Genomic DNA, 24,172 nt, shown 5'->3' with positions numbered 1-24,172 from the left:
CTCCCACGCGTTACATCACAGTCACGTGACTTTTTCAAGGATAATACAAGCTCTGACGGACTCAGCTTTATAGCACAACAGCAGAGTGGTTGCCATGGTTACAGTATGAGTTTATCATCATTCTGCTTCCTGCATATACTTCAATCCTGTTAAAACCTACTTTTATTAGACATGTAATTCATATGAATATCGTTGGTTTATCAAAACCACGATTCCATGTGTAAAAAACGCAGTGTGTAAAAAGTAAAAAATATTTATATTGATATCTCTAATCACGTTTACTTTTTCAACTCCCTCCAGTGGTCACAATTGGTATAACATCTCACAGAGGAAATAAATGGCAAAGCGTTGTCTCTAATGGTTTTGATAATTGACCAGTGCCCCATGATATCACAAAAATGGGGTATCCACATGCTCTGCTCATAAATGTATGGAAAACGAAGTAAACAAGATGACATGATATATATATATATATATATATATATATATATATATATATATATATATATATAAAATATACATATATAAAATTAAAATAAGATATGATATAAGAAATAGGGAAATAATATTAAAATGTAAAATTAAAATCTAAAAATTCCATGATAGAATATTGCAAACATGGATGATGACCAGTATTTATATGCTAGAACTGAACCAAATATTGCCACTCAGAAAAAACTAGTATTGGACAAATAATGAGAATATTGGACCAAAAAATAAATGAAAAAATAAAAAATAAAATATAAAAAATATAAAATTAAAATATATACCATAAAAATATATATATAAATCTGAAAAATCGCTAAACATCAGAAATAAAACAATTCAGGTCGAATTCAATGTTCAAACCATGGGGTTCTAATGTACCCATCTGGAATAACCATTTGGATTCATTCTTGCTGAGTTCCCTCACTTTATGGGAACCCCTCCAATGAGCCTTATACTTTTGAATAGCCCAGAATTGGAGACCCCTAGGGTCTCTGTTATGATACCTATCAAAATGTTTTGAAACACTGTGTTTTGGATAGCCTTTTCTAATGTTCTGGATATGCTCTCTTATTCTCTTCCACATTGGTCGCTTCGTTCTGCCAATGTATTGGAGGGAGCAGGAGCACTGTAAAGCATATACCAAAATTATTACATTGCAGCAAAATGAGGGTGTTCACACCAACACTTAATGAGTGAATAATATAGCAGAATTTCGAGCAATATTCTAATGGGTGGAGAAAATAAATAGAATAAAGTCCATCAAAGTGAACACAATATGCATCTATAAATGATGAAACAATGTGTTAGAATAAATTGATAATTAATAGTGGTAATAGTGGCATATACAGCCTTCACTGCAAGGACCAATTGTCTCTAAACTACAGTTTATTGCTGCAGCCACTAGCACCTGATTAACAATAATAAGTGCAAATCGTGCAATAAATAAAATAGTGTAACAAAACCACAATGAAATAAAAAATAGATAATGCACACTAGTGCTAAAACACAATGAAAAGTTTTCAATATGACAAAGTCCACTGGAAAAATGTGACAGAAAAAAATAAAAATAAAAGTAAAGATACAACATGGGAGTCTTTTAAATATGGAATAGGGTTGATGAAGACCCTCTGATCTTCTGATTAATAACTGGCTAATGTTCAATATAGTGTGATGACCTTGTGACCCTCCTGGTGGTGTCTTCTGTGTATAGTCTCACAAAAAAGAGGCATTAGGGGGTTGTAGATTTCTGATACTGGCGCTATCAGTGTGGTCCATGCATCTTTCCCTGCTATTCCTCCATCGCTACTCCTACACAACTCCAATCTTGTCACCTCGGTGGTAGGGGAGAACAAGTTCTGCATACTTGCATACTTGGCAAGTTCTTGCCAGTGGTCTATTCTCATGACCCAGTAAGCCAGTGGATCGTTGACTGGAAAGCTTTCCATCTCTATTTTCACCCCTAGATAATCATTCACCATGTGATGCAGACACTGCCATTGAGATGTGGAAGCTGACAGCCCTGGAAGGTGAGGACTAAAAAAATTGTGAAATGCATCACTTAGGCAGCCCCCTTCTCCACCGCTCCTCTCTTGACCAACAGAAACCTCAAAATGATGTTTTCCACAACACTGTAACCTACCAGAGTTGGGAAAAGAGTTAGATAAACTCCTCTTTAAGGTGTCCTCAAGAGAATTCAACTTCTGCAATCTCTGTGGGGACGGGATGAGTTCTGAGACTTTCCCCTTTTAACGGTAGTCAAGGAGAGTTGCCAACCAACAGTGATCCTTCTCCTTTATGCCACAAATTCAAGGGTTCTTTCACAGGCTTTGAAGCATGAGGGAGCCCATGTAAGGCAAATTTGCGGAGGCATGAGAAGCAGACTCCTTGGGGTCTCTGAGGATTATAGTATCTGGAACTGCCTACTCCCAGCCACATACCACTCCCAAGGGTTCTGGGGATGGAAAACCATCTCTTACTGTTTGACGTATGTCTTCCTCTGCTTCAATGCCTCCAAAACTGCCAGAATCCTCCTCCTCCTCCTCCCTCTCCTCTTGTGTGTTCTGTAGTGTAGGAACAATGGTGTCTGCATAAAGTGGGCCTTGACAGGAAAGGAAGTCCTCCTCTTCCTCTCGCTACTCTGCCTCGAGTGCCCTGTCCATAATGCCATGCAAACTCTGCTCCAGCAGGAACAAAACAGGGATTGTGTTACTGATGCATGCATTGTCATGGCTCACAATCATTGTGGCCTCCTCAAATTTCAGCCAACCAAGCACTGGCTGTGTATGACCTCCTGAAATGTCTACAGACTCTTCTGGCCTGCTTTACCAGCCCTGGGTATCTATTTAGGAAATGCTGTGCCACCAAATTGAGGACATGTGCCAGGCATGGCACGTGTCAACTTTCCTTATCTAAGGGTGGACAGGAGGTTTGTGCCGTTATCACACACCATCAGTCCTGGCTCCAGCTGACATGGCGTGAACCACCTCTGGGCCTGCCCCTGCAGAGCTGCAAGAATCTCTGCTCTGGTGTGGTCTTTGTCCCCTAGACACACAAGCTGATGCATTGCATGGCACCTTTTAGCCTGGCTCATTAGATAGCCCCTTGAACGCTAAGGGGTACTTGTGGTTCATAGGACAATTCAGCAGAGGAGGGCATGGAAGAGGAGGAGGAGGAGGAGGAGGAGGAGGAGGAGGGGAAAGCTGACAAATATTGCATCATCACCACTAGCTGTATGGAGACGTGGGGGCACAACAAGCTGCAGCACTGAGCCCTGTCCTGCATCCTTCTGAGTTGCAAGCAGAGTTACCCAGTGTATTGTGAACAAAATATATCATCCCTGACCATGCATGCTGGACCACATGTCAGCAGTAACGTGGACTTTACGGCTGACTGCCTTGCCCAACGATGCCACAACATTGCCTTCCACGTGATGGTACAGAGCTGGAATGGCCTTAAATAAATATAAATAGCGACTGGGAACCTGCCATTGTGGTACAGCACATTCTGCAAATTCATGGAAGGGGGCAGAATCCATAAGATGGAAAGGCAGAAGTTGTAGAGCCAGCAGCTTTGACAAGCTTGCATTTAGACGCTGGGCATGTGGGTGGCAGTGACTGTATTTTTTTTTCGCTGCAGCAGATGGGGCAGAGAAATTTGCCAGCTACAATCTACAGCTGGTCATGTGCTACTGACAGATGTACTGCAGGGACATGGGACACCCTGCACTATACCATCATCAGTGTCAGTGGAGGCTGCTGAGAGGTCATGAGGTATAGCTGGGGAAGACTGAGGTAAGGATGAGTAACAGAATTGTACCCCTTTCATGTGGCTTTCAGGTGCTCTTGCCAACATGCTGAGTGGTGGGAGGTCAAATGTCTTGTCAAGCATGTTGTACCCAAATGGCTGGTGTTTTTGCCATGCTTGATGTGCTTGAGACAAAGTTTGCAAATTGCAACAGTGTGATCGGCTGCACATGTGCTAAAAAAGGCCCAGATAGCTGAGCTGTGGGAAGTGGGCTGGGAGATAACAGCTCCACAATGTGATGTAATAAGGTGGCTGCTCTTTACTTTTCCATGATGGCTGCCTCATTGGGGTTGTGCCTCACCCTCACTTTCCTCCTCTGCTCTGTCCAGCAGCCAAGTCACGTCAGTGACCTCATCATCATCATCATCTCCTTCATCCTCATTACCACTGGAGACAACTTGGCAATACGCTGAGGATGGGGGAATATGGTTTGTCTACTAGTGTTCTTCCCTCTCTGTAGGCTCATTTCCCTGCTTTCCTCAACCTCAGAACCAACATCTGAATCAGGTAATGGCTTGGCATCGTCAAGGCGCAAGTGGCTGATGCTGTGTTCAAATAACTCAGCTGACCCCTCCATGTCTGATGCTGGGGCTCTGCTTGAGGACTGACTATGTCCACATTTGCCTGTGGACACATACACTGCTGGCCCCCTCACAGTGCCATAAGAACATCTGCCTCTCCTTGTTGTCCTCCCAGACATGATGGGGGGTTGCTTATTAACAGAATGTAACAAAGATGTGGAAATGTGTATGTGGATGCACTTTAATCAATGGAAAGTGGTGTTTGGTGCACTTTAACTTGAGTACTCACTACACAAACACACTCCATTGATACACTATAATATATTGTGGTAAAACTGCACTGACACACTGCAATATACTGCATCAAACGTACAGTAACGCACAGAAATAGACTGCATTAAATGTGCACTAACACAAAGAAATATACTGCGTTAAATGGCACGTAACACACTGAAATATAGGGCGTTAAACTTGCAGTAATGCATTGAAATATACTGCATTAATCAGAAGGTAACACTGAAATATACGGCTTTAAATTTGCAGTAACGCACTGAAATATACTGCGTTAAACGTGCACTAACGCACAGAAATATACAGCATTAAATGCATTTAGCGCACTGAAATATACGACGTTAAACTTGGTGTAACGCACTGAAATATATGGTGTTAAACTGCTGTCACTACACACTGACTGAACTATCACTAGGTTGACACTAAAGTGAAAATGAATGGCCACTAACTACACTCACACTGACTGAACTATCACTGGATTCACACTAATTTAAAAATGAATGGCGGACCCTACACTAACACTGACTGAACTATCACTAGATTCACACTAAACTAATATTCTACACTGACAATAGAATCAGCTCTGATTGGCTCTGACAGTGCTCTATGCCCTAATTGGGCAAAGCTTTTATTGCTTCAGCCAATCACGGTGTCTAATGCACTGTGCAGTGACACAGTGCATTGTGGTCATTCAGCGGGCCGAACAAACAGTCGATTGCCCCGATAATTCAGGGGTTCGTCAAACCAGCGAACAGCCAATGTTCGGCCTGGACTCATGCTCGGGCCAAACCATTCGCCCATCCCTATTGGAAGGGCTTCAGGACCCTTCATGGTCATATTGTCCGGATAAAAACAATTGAAATTGCTCGCTAGTCTGCATGTTTGAACAATGATAAGAACCCAGGAATTTTCCTTAAAGCCAAAACCCTTTCACTGGACATGATAGTGGATAGAATTCCTAACATTCCTGGACTGCAAGATGAGTGCCATTTCTTATTCCTTTTGACCATTGGCAATTAGGGGCGACAGAGAAATAATGGTATCCCAGTGAACAGGCCTCAGTACAGAGATATAAAAAAAAAAATAGGGGCGTGGCCTGGACGAGCTAGGAGATGGCTGCCTGAAAGAATAGCTCCCACCGTTGCATCCCTCAACTTCGTTATCACCGGAGGTAAATTCCGCTTCTTTCGCTCGGACACAATGGGAACAGCTTCCCGTCACACATCGGCCTCAAGGTCCCGCTCGCCACGCGAAAATCCGGGGCCACAAAGCCAAAATATTCCTGAAATGTTCAGGACGCAGAGGACCAATATGGCGTCGTCCCGTCACAGCCCCTCACAAGACGCGGGATCGCACCTCATAATATCTCCCCAAATATCACAGCCTATGCCATCGGGGCTGACAGATACCCCTCAACCTCCTGGTCTCAATATACATGATTTGAGGGCTATCGCTAACGACATTAAAGATACCCTATCTGCCGCCATTGCGGAGCTCAGGGTGGACATACATTCCTTAACTGACAGAGTCCTGGAAGTAGAAAAGGTCACGGCGAAACACGACACTGTCCTCCGTAAAGCCACGAGAAAGATTGATAGCCATACAATGCAACTCAGGGAGGCCCAACGCCGCATCGAGGACCTTGACAACCGTGGCCGCCGTCACAATCTCAGAATCAGAGGCCTACCAGAAGCCATTGACTCGGAGCAACTATCCCCTGCTGTAACTGAGTTGTTCAACGGCCTAATTGATAGACCACCTCAGACCAAGATTGCGCTGGAGAGGATTCACAGAGCTTTACGACCCAAAGGCAGAGACACCGATCCGCCAAGAGACGTTATCTGCTGTCTAGTAGATTATAGGCTGAAAGAAGACATCCTGAAGCAGGCAAGGAACAAACAACCACTGCAGTATAGGGGAGCGCCTCTCCAGATCTTTCAAGATCTCTCCGACATCACTTTACAACATCGCAGGGAATTGAAACCTCTGCTGGATGTCCTACGCACTAACGGGATCGTGTACAGGTGGAAGTTCCCGTTCTGTTTATCGGCCACACACCTGGGCCGTACGGTCTCGCTCAAAGTGCCAGAAGACCTACCTTACTTTTGCGACAGCCTAGGCATACCGCTAGTAGAAGTACCGACGTGGTATGCGGAGTTTCGCCATCACGCTAGCGAGAAGCAATCAACCCGGGAAGAACCGATGGAAGCACAAGAATCACACCGCCGCAGGAGATCCCCGTCAATCAACAGATCGTATGCCACATCGCAGGATATACAGCGCGGTCACGGAACCATGCTCTCACCGAGAAATCGGAGAGCCCGCAGAGACTACAACGGTGTCTAATATTATACAATCTCTTGGTTTCTTATGATGCCAGGTCGGGCATCACTGTTAAGTCGCCTCACAATGCACAGTTTTATCCCTGGCAGTCCCAGTTCCCACTCTATGCCCCGGTCAGCGGATAGTATTCACATCCGAGGAATTCATACTGCAATTAAAACACACTAGCCTTGCCTCATGTTCAACATTCAACAAGAACAGTTAGCTGCTGATCTATTCACAGTCACTAACTACCTAATGAAACATATCCCCGAACGACAACTGGGCTTCAATAGTACTACCGTACCTAATACCCACTATCCACGGTCCCAAGTATGCCGCAATAACACGAAACAGAATCGCAGCAAAGGAACAGTATACTCCTAAAAAGCTACGGACCCCGTTATCACCCAGCTGAAAAAGGGCTTCAACATCTTTCCCCGTCCAGATGCTGGATACTGTCTTCATACCTAATACCTGATATTAGGTACCCATTCTTCAAACTTTAGAAGAAAACCATCCCCGATCTCGCACTGGGCCACCAAGAACGGTCCGAACGGCCCCTACACTATCGAAGCACCTACTCACATTTTACTAACATGATACCGACTTATAGTAAAGGCACTTTATACGTCTGAAGGCTAAAGACACCAAGCACAATGGACAGATAGCTTGCTCCATTATTTATCCTGTTCGTATACTGGTAGAGGTAATGTGTACATGTAGGGGGGATTACTGTTTAATGCTTCCACTAAGCTTAGATATTCTCACTCCTCTAAGACTATGCTTAGACTACTGATAAATGGCTTCATAGAATACTTAGCAGATGTACTACATTTCTGGGGGTTAAAAAATCTTTTCTCATATCATATGCCCAAAGAATAGCAAGCTCCCCCTGGCTTTCCAACATCAGTATAGCAAGCAGTTCTCTCAGAGTAATCTTTCCTGACACCGCCCCCATTCTCCTTAGACGATAGCTCCCCTCCATCTCAAGGGAACGACCACACCCTTCCACTGACAAACAAAATGTCCCCGCAGCACTTAATCTACCCAGCAACAGACAGATACCGAAGTCATCTCACCATAGACCTACTCATTCCTCATGTCCTAACACTAGGATAAATCAGGGACTTGACAGATCCTCCCGGAACTACCCGAACGACAATATTCGTGGACAGAACTCCCCGGAGTCCCTTTAAATAGATGTTTCAGCACTAATCACAGAAACGTCTACTCTACAACACAGCTGCTACACGACTAACCCCCTAATATCCATTAAACACCCTTACTAAATCATCCACACACAATTATTACTGTGCCACCTTCTCTTACAACTTTGCACTGACTGCGGATATGTTGAGGGGAGCAGATAGGGAAAAGATTTTGAAACCGAAAATACACTAACAAAAAAAAAAAAAAAAAAAAAAGGGGGATATAGAAACATGATAGGCCACTTAGAGGAAGCTTTGTTTGTGGTGCGACATAACTACGCAGCCGGGGATGCATTATCTCAAGTTGTTATTTGTTGCCTAAATAGGCTTTCGGGGATTTTTACCTGAGTTGTTTTACGTATACATAAGGTTCTATGACACATAGTTAATATCACTATGTTTATATAAATTTCGTTTCATGAGGCGACTTCTTGATACCAACAGCAAAAATATATTTTGGTTTACTATTATATAGCTCTTACCTTACATTGTACGGCTATACCACTACTACATGCCCTTTGGGCAGGGATACCTAGGGTTATCCTTCGTATCCTTATCCAAGGCACCTCACACACGTCACCTGTTCACTACTGGATCAGTTACTCCCTCCTCCTAGAAGATCTTATAGGTTATTCAGAGAGGTACATTTGGTTAAGTGTTCTGAAAAATGTTATCAATGCCGTCCTCCACTCATTTTCTTAGTGGATCGCAACGGAGGGATATCCCCTCAAAGTAATTCACTAACCTTCTCCTACGTTCGATAAGTCCCAACCCCCACACAGTGCTGTAAGAAGACCCAGATTTCGATCTGGAAGACACTTCACTTACACAACACTGTACTGACCTAACCTACCCCGTTGAGGGATAGGTTAGTTACATTCTTCCCTTCCCCGTCCTTCCGTTTTCACCCTCACCTCCCCTGTACTTCCCATTCTCCGTGCCCGTAGTTAGGGTACCTGATTCGCAGGAATCTACACAAATTTACCTGACCCACTCACAGAAGGCTACCTACAACTGCCCTATAACATGGCAGCACAGAATTCTCACAAACAGGGTGGTCATGGCTCTCGTAAGCCTCTGAACGACATACACATAAAATTCAGCTCACTAAACATTAGGGGACTGAATACACCGGAAAAAAGGTCCCAATTGCTCTATACTTTACAAAAAAACAAAACGCAAATCGCCTTCATCCAAGAAACTCACTTCCGTTCCGATACCATACCCAAACTTAGTAACCCCCAATACCCCACTGTATACCATGCTTCTAATAACGCATCCAAAACAAAGGGAGTTGCGATTCTGATTTCAAAAAATTGTCCATTAAAAATTACAGAATCTAAACAGGATCCGGCTGGCAGATACCTCTTTCTCAAGGGAACTTTACACAATAGACCCATTACCTTGGCTAACCTGTACGCCCCTAACAAACATCAAGTCACGTTCTTTCGAGAAACACTTCAATTACTCACGGAGTTTTATACAGGGATCCTCGTGGTGGGGGGCGACTTCAATGTGGCCCTGAACCCACATCAGGATTCCTCTACAGGGGCGACTTCACTACCCTATAGAGCGCTTAGAACTATCAAAAAACAGTTACAAGAATTAACTCTGCATGACTCGTGGCGTACATTACACCCACATGATAGGGACTTCACATTTTATTCATCCCCCCACAATAAATACTCCAGAATCGATCATTTTTTCATTTCCCAAAATGATTTATCCCTTCTCAAACAAGCATCCATAGATCCAATGATACTTTCTGACCACAATCCCATCTCTATGACTCTCGCCTTCGCACATTCTCCCCACACGAATTCGATTTGGCGCCTAAACAATTCACTGCTGACAGACCCTGACATTGCGAACCGAATCTCCACCCGTCTCACCCAATACTTTCAGGAAAACTCTAATGATGAAACCAAACCTCCCATTATATGGGCTGCCCATAAATGTGTGGTAAGAGGGGACTTAATCTCAATATCGTCCTTCCGCAACAAGCAACGACGGGCACGTATTTCGGAGCTCACGTCTAAAATTCAGACCTTAGAAAGGGCCCATAAATTATCCCTCGCTACTAAATCTCTTGAGGAACTCATACGGGCTAGAGAAGCTCTCAAAGAAGAATTGCACACGGAGCTACGGCGTAAATACATTTTAACTCACAAACTATACTACGAATTTGGCAATAAGTCTGGAAAGTTACTGGCTAAAGCACTACAACGTAAAAAGGCAAATTATACCATTCACGAAATAAAAAATCCCGCTGGGAAATCTTTTACATCCCCAGATGACATTGCCACACAATTCGTAAAGTACTTCACCGCACTTTATAATCTACCACCCGCAGAAATGAATACTAATACGCCCAGTAGACCGGAAGCAATATCCAGCTTTCTATCGCAATATGGTATCCCACACATTTCTGACGAAGACTCTAAATCCCTTGAACACCCCATTAACATTGCGGAGGCCTTAGCAGCGTTGAAACAATTAAAGACCGGTAAAAGTCCTGGCCCGGATGGTCTGACCGTTGGTTATTATAAAACCTTTCAGGATATACTCGCCCCCCAGTTCATCAAAGCATTCAATTCCTTACCCTCTCATCCTCAAAGCAACAAAGACCTTCTGGAAGCCCATATCACCTTAATTCCAAAACCCGGCAAAGACGATACCCTAGTGACGAATTATAGGCCCATATCCCTCCTAAATGTTGATTTGAAACTCTATGCTAAAATTCTTGCTAACCGAATACTCCCTATCCTCCCTAAACTTATCTCTCTCGATCAAGTAGGTTTCGTCCCTGGTAGAGAAGCTAGAGATAACACCATAAAAGCCCTTCATATTCACCACCATCTCTCATCAACATCCCCTACCCATAAAAAACAAGGCTTCCTCTTGTCGCTCGATGCGGAGAAGGCGTTCGACAGGGTGGCATGGGATTACATGTCAGCAACATTACAGGCAATGGGGTTTCCCCCACTTTTCCTACAAATGGTATTGGCACTGTACTCTTCTCCCACAGCCAGAATAAGAGTTAATGGCCGCCTGTCGGACGCCTTCTCCATCTCGAATGGTACTCGTCAGGGATGCCCACTTTCGCCCCTAATCTTTATACTCACTCTTGAACCCCTTCTTCGTAAAATTAGAACAAATCCGGATATAAAAGGCATAGATATCAACGCTAAACCATATAAGATCGCAGCTTACGCTGATGACATCTTACTTTTCCTCTCAGAACCCTTAATCACCATGCCCAATCTTTTAAAAGATTTTAAAGATTTCAACATCTTATCAAATTTTAAAATTAATTTCACGAAATCTAAGGCCCTTAATATCTCCCTACCGCAGACAGCGGTGACACATTGTAAGACGAACTTCCCATTTAAATGGGAACCCCATGCACTCACCTATTTAGGGATACAAATACCAACACACCTCGATGAACTATATGATAGAAACTTTCTACCAATCATCGCTACTATCCAGAAAGACCTCCTCAGATGGACCTCAGGCCATTTTTCATGGTTTGGCAGAACGGCCATCATAAAAATGAACGTCCTACCCCGAATATTGTATCTATTGCAAACCATTCCCATCAAACTTCCAACATCTTTTTTCAACTCATACAAGAAGCTTTGCCGGAACTTCATTTGGGCTGCAAAATCCCCTAGAATGAGTTGGGAGAAAATGACAACCCCCAAAGCAAAAGGAGGTTTAAGTCTTCCTGATATCCAAAAATATCACACAGCATGCCACCTGACGAGGGTCATTGACTGGCATATCCACAAATGCAATAAAGATTGGGTAGAGCTTGAAGATTCATTTGCGTTAGTCCCAGTTGCGCATACCCCATGGATAACTACAGCACATACACCCAAAGAATCTGTCTCTCATCCACTGACGGGCCCCACATTATCCGCATTCAGGAGCGTCGCCCATTCCTTAAATTGGTGCCCTACACCCGGTCCGTTGACCCCCCTGACTAATAATCCTGACTTTGCACCTGGAGTGTCACTTCGCAATTCAATGAATACCCAAACTACGCCCCCCCTAAGAGCCTCCCAATTCTTCCGGAACGGGACCCTCCTCCCGTTTACAGCATTACTCTCGCATTTCCAGGGATATCACATACCATTCTTTAACTTTCTCCAAATTAGGCACTTCCTAAACAATGCCAGACCCATGTCACAATGGTTTAGGGATATGACCCCTTTTGAATCGCTTTGCACTAGTACACCCCCACAAAGACATCTTATCTCAGAGGTGTACACGTTACTATTTAGCAACCATGACCCGAAAAACAATGCAGCCAACCAAAAATGGGAAACGGAACTCGGATTAGACATCACTACCGAAGAATGGGAAAACATATATGATCACATACATAAAGGTTCCATAAATGTATCTGCTCAAGAAAATTCCTACAAAATATACTCCAGATGGTACAGAACACCGGATATCATCCACCGATACCACCCATCGGTTTCGCCCTTATGCTGGAGATGCAATGCTGACATAGGCTCTATGCTCCATATATGGTGGAACTGCCCACTAATTAAACCATTCTGGGAAAAAGTACACGAAACAATAGCTTATATCACAACCTATGATCTTTCATTCACGCCATCTCAATACCTCCTTCACCACTCATCCATTTCACATCACGCATACAAAAAATCCCTCACACTCCACTTAATCAACGCTGCTAAACAATGCATACCGGTACTTTGGAGATCCTCTGATCCCCCCACAATTCCAATGTGGTTCAAACGAATTGACAGATTAGCGGAATTAGAAAACCTAATTCATCAGGCTCACGACACCCCTTCTAAATATGGGAAGATATGGGCCTGTTGGTTACACTTCAGGGTTTCTCCAAAATACCAGGAACTCCTCCTCAACACGGGAGTATAACCTACAGTAATAGAAAATTGACCACCCTCCCATAAATAGTCTACTTACGCTATGCTGCCATGTAGCACGTAGATAATCTGTTAGCTCTACCTTCCTGTCGTTTCCACCCCCATCATTCCCTATCTTCGACAGTTGAGTGAACAGACGGGACCCTTCCTGTACTGTAACACCACGTTCCTCAGACTACCAATCCCTACACAGGGTACAACTATTTTAATAAATATAATTCTTCCTAAGATTGAATAGACATATCTCATGAGAGTAAATTCTCTCATTATCCCAAAACAATAAAAAACAACACTTTCTACCCCTCATACGACATAGTGCCCACTGAAGGGTAGGAAAGTTGGCGACCCTGACACGGGCCGCAAAGACACAAGATAATTCCAAATACTCCTACACCTTCCAAAGTGGTCTGCCAAGGTCTTCCCTACAGTTGAAATTTTCTTGTCCGTCACCTTCGCACAGCATGTTCCCATTTGGGGTGCGTATGTGATCAACGGGCAACTTCCACCTCAAGTTTCCCTTGGCACCACATGCATAACACGCAAACCTCTCATTCCTATACCCCGACGTGTGGCCCACAGCCTCATTATCTAGAGTTTATACTTTCGAATTTAAGGAGACTACTATACTGCATGCTTATCCTTGTGTAACTCATTGCACATACACGGATTTGTTACAGTTCTTACCTGTACCAGAAACTATGTTGAATGTAATCTCGAATGTACCAACTATAGAAACTGTTTTTTTATAAGCTTTTCTCATGTAACTTGTATCAATTTACAAATAAAAATTATTTGAAAAAAAAAAAAAAAAAAAAAATAAAAAAATAAGGAATTCTCAAGGAAGTAAGAAGCTGTCTAAAGAAACCAGCTTAATCTTTTGAAAAACCCTGTAAAGAACTATGAACCTAGGTGCAAGTTTTTGCGTAGAGACATTGAAGGTTACCTTTTTTAGTAGAGAGCCAGACCTGATCCCCTACCCTAATCTAAGGGGCATTGGAGTGAAGGCGATCCACAAGGCGTTCCTGGAAGGTGGAATTGAAGGAGAGGCTAGCCTGGGTTTTGCTATAAGTTTGGGAAAATGCTTGAATAGTATTACTGGCATTAGGAACATCTGAGTAAATGTGAGAGAGGAAGCAGGAACACAATCAAAATGAGTTACTCCCATGAAAAAGAGATGAGTGACAAAACCCAATCAAGATACCTAGTTGTGCATAGTAAGTCCATATTCCGAAATGTGATACAGGACATCCCAAAGCAGTGTGATGTGGACAAGCCAGAATGTGATTACCAGCAGGATTTGTTATATTTGCTCCCTCCCAGCATCATGCTCACATTCACCCAAAGAAATAGGGAGGAGATGCCACAGCACGAACTTTTCAAGTCTCACTTGGTTTAGGAGTACTATTATTATTTTTATAATTCCAATTGCATTGTGGGTCATTGTGGGTTTTGTTGTTTCTTTTATTTATTTATATATTATATATATATATTTTTTTTTTTTTATTAAGGAACTCAATTATTTAGATGTACAGAACATTGTTACATGTTTCAAGGTTAGGACTTTACATCCCCTGGGTGTTCACGCAGTTTGTATATTTAGGGCTTTGGGTCTGTCTTTGTATCCAGGAGCTGCGATGTGTCTGGGAGCTCTTCCTCTCTCCTTTGCCATTGTTTAGACACGGCGGACATGACATCATTTCCAGGTGCCCTCGTGGCGGCTCGTGGTTTATTCAAGTGGTGTTCACCTTACAGGGGAATTCTTTTGGCGCCATTGCTTGGGTGGAAACCTGCCTGGGCTGTGGCATATCCTCCCCCTTTCTTTGGGTGAATGTGAGCGTGATGCTGGGAGGCACCAGTGATCATGCCAATGGCATATATAACACATCCTGCTGGACATCACATTCTGGCTTGTCCACTTCACACTCCTTTGGGATGTCCTATATCAAATTTTGAAATATGGACTTATTATGCACAACTGGGTATCTTGATTGGGTTTTGTTACTCATATCTTTTTCTCCTTTTTATTTTGGCACCTGTGTTCATCAGTTGATAATGGGTAAGCTCACTTTGGCCTTCATTTCCCCATTCCTCACATTTGCATCACCATCTTTTTCAATATTCTTTTTACGATCCTTTTCAAGTCTCAGTAGGTGTGAGAGTACTATTATTATTTTATAATCATTGCTCGGGGTGCACATTGCAATGGCTTCTTTCTCTAAGTGATTCTTTCTACAAGTGATGCACTTCAATCTCTGCACTTCAGCGATTGCACGAAGCAAACAAATACAGCAATCTGCACTGGAAAGCACCTAACAGACTGCAGGTGACCCGTCTCTCTAATAAGCTCTCCTTCCACTCTGTAACATGCACTTTCTACCACTGCTTCTGACACTCCTGTCCTCTCTCCTCAAACTCTCTTACCTTCTCCCCCCCTCTCCACCCGCCTGCTTATACATATCACCCTGCCTTCTGTCTTCTCCCTACTACTGCTCCTACCAACTCTTGCTCATTCTACATCCATACACTGATAAAACCTCCAGTACTCTGAGACATGCTCCTTCACATAAATCACATTCCCACATTACCTCCCTCACCCTCCTGCTTCTCCTAATCTCTGGTGACATATCCCCAAACCCTGGGCCACCATCATCTGTCTTTGCCCATCGCTCCCATCCCCCTACACCCTCTGGCAGGAGCCGTAACCCACAGTACTTGGTCTCTATTCCTCTTTCCAAAACCAGCCCCCCCTTTTCCTGTGCCCTGTGGAATGCACGTTCTGTCTGCAACAAACTCACCGCCCTTCACGACCTCTTTATCACAAATTCCTTTAACCTACTTGCCATTACTGAAACCTGGCTTCATGAATTGGACACGATTTCTCCTGCTTCCCTCTCCCATGGGAGCCTTCTCTGGACTCACTCCCCCAGACCAAGTGGACGGAAGGGAGGTGGAGTGGGAATCCTTCTAGCCCCATGCAGCACCTATCAGGTACTTCACCCACCTCCCTCTCTGACACTCTCCTCTTTTGAGGCACATTGCATTCGTCTATTCTCTCCCATTTCTCTAAGAATTGCTGTAATCTACCGGCCCCCTGGACCAGTATCTGCCTTTCTTGATGACTTCTCTGCCTGGCTACCCTACTTTCTCTCTGCTGAAATCCCCATAATCATTCTTGGGGACTTCAACATCCCTGTTAACACTAACACTACTATTACTTCTAAACTTCTCAGTCTCACCTCATCGCTTGACCTGAAGCAATGGATACAGGCTCCTACCCACTCCAACGGCAACACCCTTGACCTTGCCTTTTCCTATCTGTGCACTCCGTGCAACCTTTCCAACAATCCACTCCCACTTTCTGATCACCACCTTATTAGTTTTGCTCTCTCCTTGTCTTCCACCTCTTCTCCCTCCAACCGCCTAACGGTTACCCGTAGAAACCTTCGCCACCTCAACCCTTCTCTTCTCTACTCTGCTACTGATCACCTCTATGACAAAATCTCTCCTCTGTCCTGCCCCAACCAAGCTACTTTCATCTACAACAGCTCACTGTCTTCCTCCCTAGACAAGCTTGCCCCCCTCACTACACGCAGAATTAGGCCCCGACTGCTACAACCCTGGCAAACAGATGACACCAGAAGTCTCAGAAAACGTAACCGCGCTCTTGAGTGCCTGTGGCATAAGACTAAAACCCAGGAAGACTTCACACAATATAAATCTGCCCTCCTAAAATACTACTCCTGCCTTCACACTGCCAAACAGACCTACTTTGTCACACTCATTAACACCTTCTCATCCAGTCCACGTCAACTCTTCTCTACCTTCAATACTCTACTCTGTCCTCCACTGCCTCCACCCACCAACTCACTCACTGCCCAGGAGATTGCCAATCACTTCAAAACTAAGATTGATACAATTCATGAGGAGATCACTAATGCGCAAAAACCTCCCCCATGCAACACCCCATGTCCACAGATACAATCATTACTTCCCTCATTCAACCCTGTTACTATTACTGAGGTTGCTAAACTTTTATCTAGCACCCATCTAACCACTTGCCCCCTGGATCCTGTTCCCTCGCAAATGCTACGCTCACCCTCTGACTCGATTCTACACTCTCTAACTCACATTTTCAACCTCTCCCTCTCCTGTGGCATCTTCCCAAACTCTCTAAAACATGCACTAGTCATCCCCATTCTAAAAAAGCCCTCACTGGATCCCACCAATCTCAACAACTTACGTCCAATCTCCTTACTCTCCTTCTCCTCGTAAAACTTCTTGAAAGACTGGTCTACAACCGACTAAGCGACCATCTGACCATGAATAAACTTCTAGATCCCCTCCAGTCCGGTTTTCGCCCTCAACACTCCACGGAAACTGCTCTCCTTAAACTCTCAAATGACCTACTAATGGCTAAAGCCAATGGACACTATTCTGTACTACTTCTCCTGGATCTCTCTGCTGCCTTTGACACAGTGGACCACCCCCTCCTCCTCAAAAAACTCCACTCCTTTGGTCTCCGTGACTGTACTCTTCGCTGGTTCTCATCCTACCTATCACACCGCTCCTTCAGTGTCACTTACAACTCTACTTCCTCCTCTCCTCTTCCTTTTTCCGTTGGGGTCCCCCAAGGTTCTGTTCTTGGACCTCTCCTTTTCTCAATCTACACCACCTCCTTGGGTCAGTTGATTGCCTCCCATGGCTTTCAATATCATCTCTACACTGATGACACCCAAATCTATCTCTCCACCCCCCAGCTCTCTCCATCTGTCTCCTCACGCATTACCAACTTACTAGCAGACATATCAGCCTGGATGTCACATCACTTCCTCAAACTCAACCTATCCAAAACCGAGCTCATGATATTTCCTCCCTCAGGTGCCACTTCCCCTGCTTTCCCTGTCAATATCAACGGCTCAACTATCAACCCATCTCCCCATGCCAGGGTCCTAGGTGTAATCCTGGACTCTGAACTAACCTTTCGACTCCACATTCTATCACTATCTAAAGCTTGCCGCCTCAATCTCCGCAACATCTCCAAGATACGCCCCTTCCTAACCAAGGTTACCACAAAGCTTCTAATCCACTCCCTGGTCATCTCCCGCCTCGACTACTGCAACTCCCTCCTCATTGGTTTACCTCTAAATAGGCTATCCCCACTTCAGTCCATCATGAACGCTGCTGCCAGGCTCATCCACCACACAAACCGCTCAGCATCTGCTATACCCCTCTGCCAATTCCTCCATTGGCTGCCACTCTGTCACCGAATTAAATTCAAGATACTAACTATAACTTACAAAGCCATACACAACCTGGCCCCCAGCTACATCTCTAACCTAGTCACAAAATACCAACCTAATCGTTCTCTTCGCACCTTCCAAGACCTCCTGCTCTCAAACTCCCTTGTCACCTCATCCCATGCTCGCCTTCAGGACTTCTCCAGAGCCTCCCCCATCCTCTGGAATGCTCTACCCCAATCCGTCCGATTTTCTCCTACTTTATCCACTTTCAGACGATCCCTGAAAACTCATCTCTTCAGAGAAGCCTATCTGGCCCCCACCTAACAACTGTACATTTATCTTCTCAATCAGCACATCACCCACAGTTATTACCTCTTGTATCTTTTGACCTTCCCTCTTAGATTGTAAGCTCTAAGGAGCAGGGCCCTCTGATTCCTACTGTATCAAAGTGTATTGTATTTGTACTGTCTACCCTCAAGTTGTAAAGCGCTACGTAAACTGTTGGCGCTATATAAATCCTGTATAATAATAATAATAATAATAATAATCCCGATTGCAGTGTGGATTTTATTCTTTTCCTGGAATCCCCTTAATAGTCACTCGGTATATGTCATTAAGGCAATTACCATATATATTTTTATTGATTATGTTGGAGATTCATATGGAGATGCATACCCCCTGTGATGTCCTTCTCTGTGTGCCTTGGCCTCTGTGGGTAGTCCTCCCTCAGCTCCCAGTGGAGGCATCTCCATCTGGCCCTCTATCCATAACACCGTGGGGTTTATTTACTAAAGGCAAATCCACTTTGCACTACAAGTGCACTTTCAAGTGCACTTTCAAGTGCACTGGCAGTGCAATTGCTGTAGATCTGAGGGAAAGATCTAAAATGAGGGTAAGCTCTGCTGATTTTATCATTCAATCATATGCAAACTAAAATGCTGTTTATTATTTTCCTTGCATGTCCCCCCTCAAATCTACAGCGACTGCACTTCCAAGTGCACTTGCGGTGCACTTGTAGTGCAAAGTGGATTTGTCTTTAGTAAATAACCCCCCATGTGTTGACCTCCAGGTTGATGTGTGAGTATACTAGGGAGGGATATTTAGTTGGGTGAACCTTTGTTCCTCCTTCCCCCCCTTTCCCATTTTATACTGCTTTACTTTTAATTACACAATATTTCTTTCTATATAGTGACGCTTATTGCACCTGCTCCTGATGAAGTAAAAACTGCTCCATGGAATGCGTCAAACTTTATAGGATGCCAATAAGACAATAATGCATTTACATACATGTTTAAGACTGTGTATATTTATATGAATTTTTCATCAGTCATGAGTTTGTTGTGTTATATTTTATTTATCCATGCCATCAGCTCTTAACACTGTCTTCACATGTTATAAAGTGTTATGATCTTATTTTAATAATCATGTAATGTACTATAATATGTACAGTGACTGTAATCATGAATTTTTACATTGTATTGATAAGGATTCTCAATAAAAGTAGCTCATAATACTTATTATTATGTACTAGCATGATTCATACATATATACACATATATTTGTTTCATTAGTGTGTTCTCATAGTATAATATCCATATTTTATAGTTAGCATCTCATTCAAAGTCCTCCTTTTATCCTCATTTAAAATAGGGATGGAGGCACTAAGACTTACAGGCTATATGCTTCATTTAAAGTCCCACAAATCTCCTTTTCAAGCGTAGTTAGTAAATAAGCTAAAGGTTTGTAACAAGTGGTTGCAACATAGTTGAGGAACAGGTGGATAATGAATGGTAATGGATATAAACAGCTGCAGGTTTGCAAAGGAACACAATATCAGCTGGAGAGAGCACAATAATCTGGCAAACAGGAAGTGCAGAGACATGACTTAAATCAGGAAGTTCATTTGAGGAGCAAAGAGTTTAAGAGTTAAGTTTTCCCTGTGGACCAGTTGATGTATGTCTTGTGTAGCCTTAACCAGGGATAGCCATTTGCACAAAAAAATACTACATACACATACTTTGGTGTCTTTGGAGTCACAAGAAAGTGGAGAGGTAGAACTTTAAGCACACTCTGGTTTATAGAAAATAATGGTCAACTTGCTACAATGCTGCTGCATGTACTTGGCTCTGCATAGATTTCTACCTCTATTAATTGGTACACTGGAACTTGGAAAATAAAATGAAAAAACTTTACTTTATTTACTAAGTTCAGTTAAAATTCACTCAAGAAGTAATAAATACAAGGAACAGGTATGAAGACATACAGTCACTGTGCTAAACGTTGCAGCATAAACATTTTAATAGTACTTTACCAATATCCTTTAATGAACTTGTATCCCATTCTAAATTTATAGTCACTTGAGAAGAATCTTTAAAAAAGACAAATAAAAGGGTAAATGATGAGTAACACATGTGTGAAGCTGTTTTTACAGGTACATTACATATATAAAAGGAAATATGCAGTATTACATTTTATAATACTTTCCATATGACTACAACACTACACTTTCCTTAGAGAGAAAATTAATTAACGCATTAATCCTAATGCTGGCTAATGATGGCTCACGCTTTTTACCCCTGTATATACTGGTACCGCCTACATGTTATGATTTGTGACAGATTTTTTTTTCGTGTGGAAATGTTTTTTTCTCAAAGGGAAAATGGTGCTCCATACTCTTCACTCCATTGGTGGACTAAAGTTGGCCATAGAAGGGTCGAAAATCAACTAGTTTATCGGCCAAATTTCAATCCATCCACGACCATTCCTATTTGAGAGAAGTCAATCTAATAATCGGCTTCTCTCAAATGGTTATGTTCGAAAATTTTAATTCAGTCAGTGCATGATCAGTGTATTCTGACAGCGAGGGAGCCCTAACAGTCAGAATATAAGAACACAGTGGGAGGATTTCTCCATTCCCCTTGCTTGTGTGGATTCAGTCACATTCTGTAGATGAGAGAATCTGTTCTTTTTTTTCGATCAGCCTGCTGGCCCCTTCGCCCATTGGAGAATTTACTCTCATCCCTTGTTCTGGAGACAACTGTAAAATTTTGTCTCAATAATCACCAGAACAATTAAGGAGAGTGGATCTCCCCAGCAGAAACATAGACAGCAAAAAAAAAAAAAAACTCTAATCTTCTAACACTTTCCTATTCTATCTAAAACTAAAGACAATGGCTATAGAAGCACTTTAAAGTTTATTTTTTAACCCAATATTTGAACCCTTCCCTACCCTGAGCAGTGTGTGTAGTCCTCCCCATATGTTGTATTGTACATTAAATAAATTTATATCAATAATACGAAGACCTCACCATAATAACAGCTATTTTTACAGGACATATTGCATGGCATTCAATACTTACACGAATCTATGTCCAAAGTAGTCAAATCATTTTTACTCTCTGAATTCTTAAAAATGTGTCTTTCTTTTGCATGTTGCAAGCATGTATTATTATAAATACTGTTCCAAACTTTTATACACTTTCTTTTTGTTGAGTTTAGGCATACACAGTTTCCCATCACAGTCTCTCTCAGTTCATTCCAAGCTGTCAGACAACTTTGTACGGCATCATTCAGGGTGCATTCTTGTGGATGAATGCATTGACTTTTGAAGTTTTCATATAAAGAAAAGCAATTATGGTTTTCTTTGCATAATTGTTTTGCTAACATGCAATCATTTGCCTTTCCCGGCAAAGTGGTATCAATTTTTCTTGGATGATGCATGGAGCTTTTTTGTATAATAGAAATTTCCTGCTTTATAGGTCCCGAAGGAACATTCTGTACTGCACACAAAAAGAAATGAATTAATTCAGTATTATATAATTATACTTCATTTTCCAGTTATTATGGCTGTAATGCGATCATAATGTGTATTGTTCATTGTAAGGCAGAATCTTTACATTTTTGTAACAAAAAATCTTGGTATTGTAGAAAAATAAGAAGTTATGATTGTAGTTTTAACAGTGTTTGGAAGATGTCACCTTAATAAAATTGCATTATACAAGTATGATTGAGCTTACAGCCAGTAGCACAGCCTTGGTTATTTGTCAGGTTGGTCTAGTATCACTGGCTGGATCAGCAGTATTTCTTCATCAGACAAGGCAGTGTTTTCAACTGTTACTGTGTTTACCTGTCCTTTTTTCCAGATTGAAAGTACAATTAGAAAATGGACATTATTGCTGTGTCAGAACAGTAATATGAACGTGGCTTTCACAAGTAGGCCAATATAATTAAGGCAACAATAACTTTATTTGCTTCACCATAATAAAGGTAAGCAATAGGGCAAACTCTTTTTACTAAAAGGGCATACAGTGGGGAAAATAATTATTTGATCCCCTGAAGATTTTGTAAGTGTGCCCACTTAAAAAAGAAGGATCTATAATTTTTTATCATAGGTGTATTGTAAATGATAGAGACAGAATATCAACCAAAAATCCAGAAAAAAAACACATAAAACAAATGCTATAAATTAAGTTGCAGTTCAGTGAATAAAAAAAGTATTTGATCCCCAAGGAAAACATGACTTGGTACTTGGTGGAGAAACCCTTGTTGGCAACCACAGAGGTAAGTTGTTTCTTGTAGTTGGTGACCAGGTTTGCACACATCTCAGGAGGGATTTTGGTCCACTCTTCTTTACAGATCTTCTCTAATTTCTTAAGGTTTCTCAGCTCTCTTGGCAACTCAAAGTTTCATCTCGCTCCATACATTTTCTAAAGGGCTGGAGACTGACTAGGCCATTCCATTAACTTAATGTCCTTCTTATTGAGCCACTTCTTTGTTGCCTTGGCGGTATGTTTTGGGTCATTGTCATGCTGAAAGATCCATTCACGACCCATCTTCAATGTTCTGGCTGAGGGAAGAAGGCTCTCATCCAAGATTTTACAATGCATGGTCCCGTTTATTGGCCCCTCAATACAGAAAAGCCTTTAGCAGAAAAACAGTTCAAAGCATCATGTTTCCTCCCATGTGCTTGACTGTAGGGATGGTGTTCTTAGGGTCATAGTCAGTATTTTTCTTCCTTTAAACATGGCAAGTCGAGTTAATGCCAAAGAGTTCAATTTTGGTCTCATCTGTCCACAGCATTTTCTCCCAATTCTTCTCATTTAGATGGTCATTAGCATGACTGTACATGTATAAAGTGAATATCAATCTTTTGAAATAAAAGGGGGTAAACAATTTTTTAATAATAGCTGCTATTACTAACAAGTGATCTCACTTAACTTAAAAGGTGCAAATAATCAATAGACAATACTGCGCTATAAAAAAATCAATAATAATAAAAGTGTAAAAATGGTACTCAATGAACATATATTGCTGAAAGTTCATATATAGTATCTGTGACTGATTGAAGTGAATTCAAAAAATCAATACATCAATGGGGTAAAAATCCAAAATGCTTGCTCAGTCTGCTAAGTGTTTAAATATGCAAATGTAGCAGTTCCTGCATGTTTATGGAAACATTGTTTGTAGGAAAGTTCTTGGATCTTCTGACCACTACATAGACCTTCTTTTCAGAAGGCCTTTATATTAGAATGCACTTATTATAAATAACTTGGTAAGAAAATAATTTTAAGCGACATAATAACTAATCATATCACAAAAAATGATTACCTTGTTCTGGAATACATTCCATTTCTAGTAACTTTTTGATGCTGCAGTAAATATCATCTGAGCAAGTGCAAGCTTTAAACTCAGGATATGTCTCCGTGAAATAGGATATGGTTGATCTACAGTTCATTAAATTTCTAAGCTGGCAATCAATGCCTAAGATAAAAGAAATTGGCAGCATTAAGCACAAAGTAGTAGTATAAAACATACAAACATTAAAGTGATATATAGGACAGTTTTGCACAGAGCAGCCCCAGTCCTCC

General features: G+C 42.2%; 1 protein-coding gene across 1 annotated transcript in view; it reads right to left on the bottom strand.

The window, feature by feature from the left end:
- GFRAL (GDNF family receptor alpha like) overlaps window positions 1-24,172 on the bottom strand; it is a 128,229-nt gene that overhangs the window by 60,490 nt on the left and 43,567 nt on the right. The window contains exons 3-5 of the mRNA XM_073626683.1: window positions 23,913-24,065; window positions 21,665-22,084; window positions 20,617-20,673 (exon numbers count right to left, since the gene is read on the bottom strand). Coding sequence (XP_073482784.1) covers window positions 20,617-20,673; window positions 21,665-22,084; window positions 23,913-24,065 — 630 coding nt within the window. The remainder of the gene's footprint in view (window positions 1-20,616; window positions 20,674-21,664; window positions 22,085-23,912; window positions 24,066-24,172) is intronic.

Source organism: Aquarana catesbeiana, linkage group LG04 (genome assembly GCF_042186555.1).
Source record: "Aquarana catesbeiana isolate 2022-GZ linkage group LG04, ASM4218655v1, whole genome shotgun sequence".
NCBI classification, from domain to species: Eukaryota; Metazoa; Chordata; class Amphibia; order Anura; family Ranidae; genus Aquarana; species Aquarana catesbeiana.
Note: the sequence above shows the minus strand (reverse complement) of the source record. Positions and strands in the feature narration are given on the sequence as shown.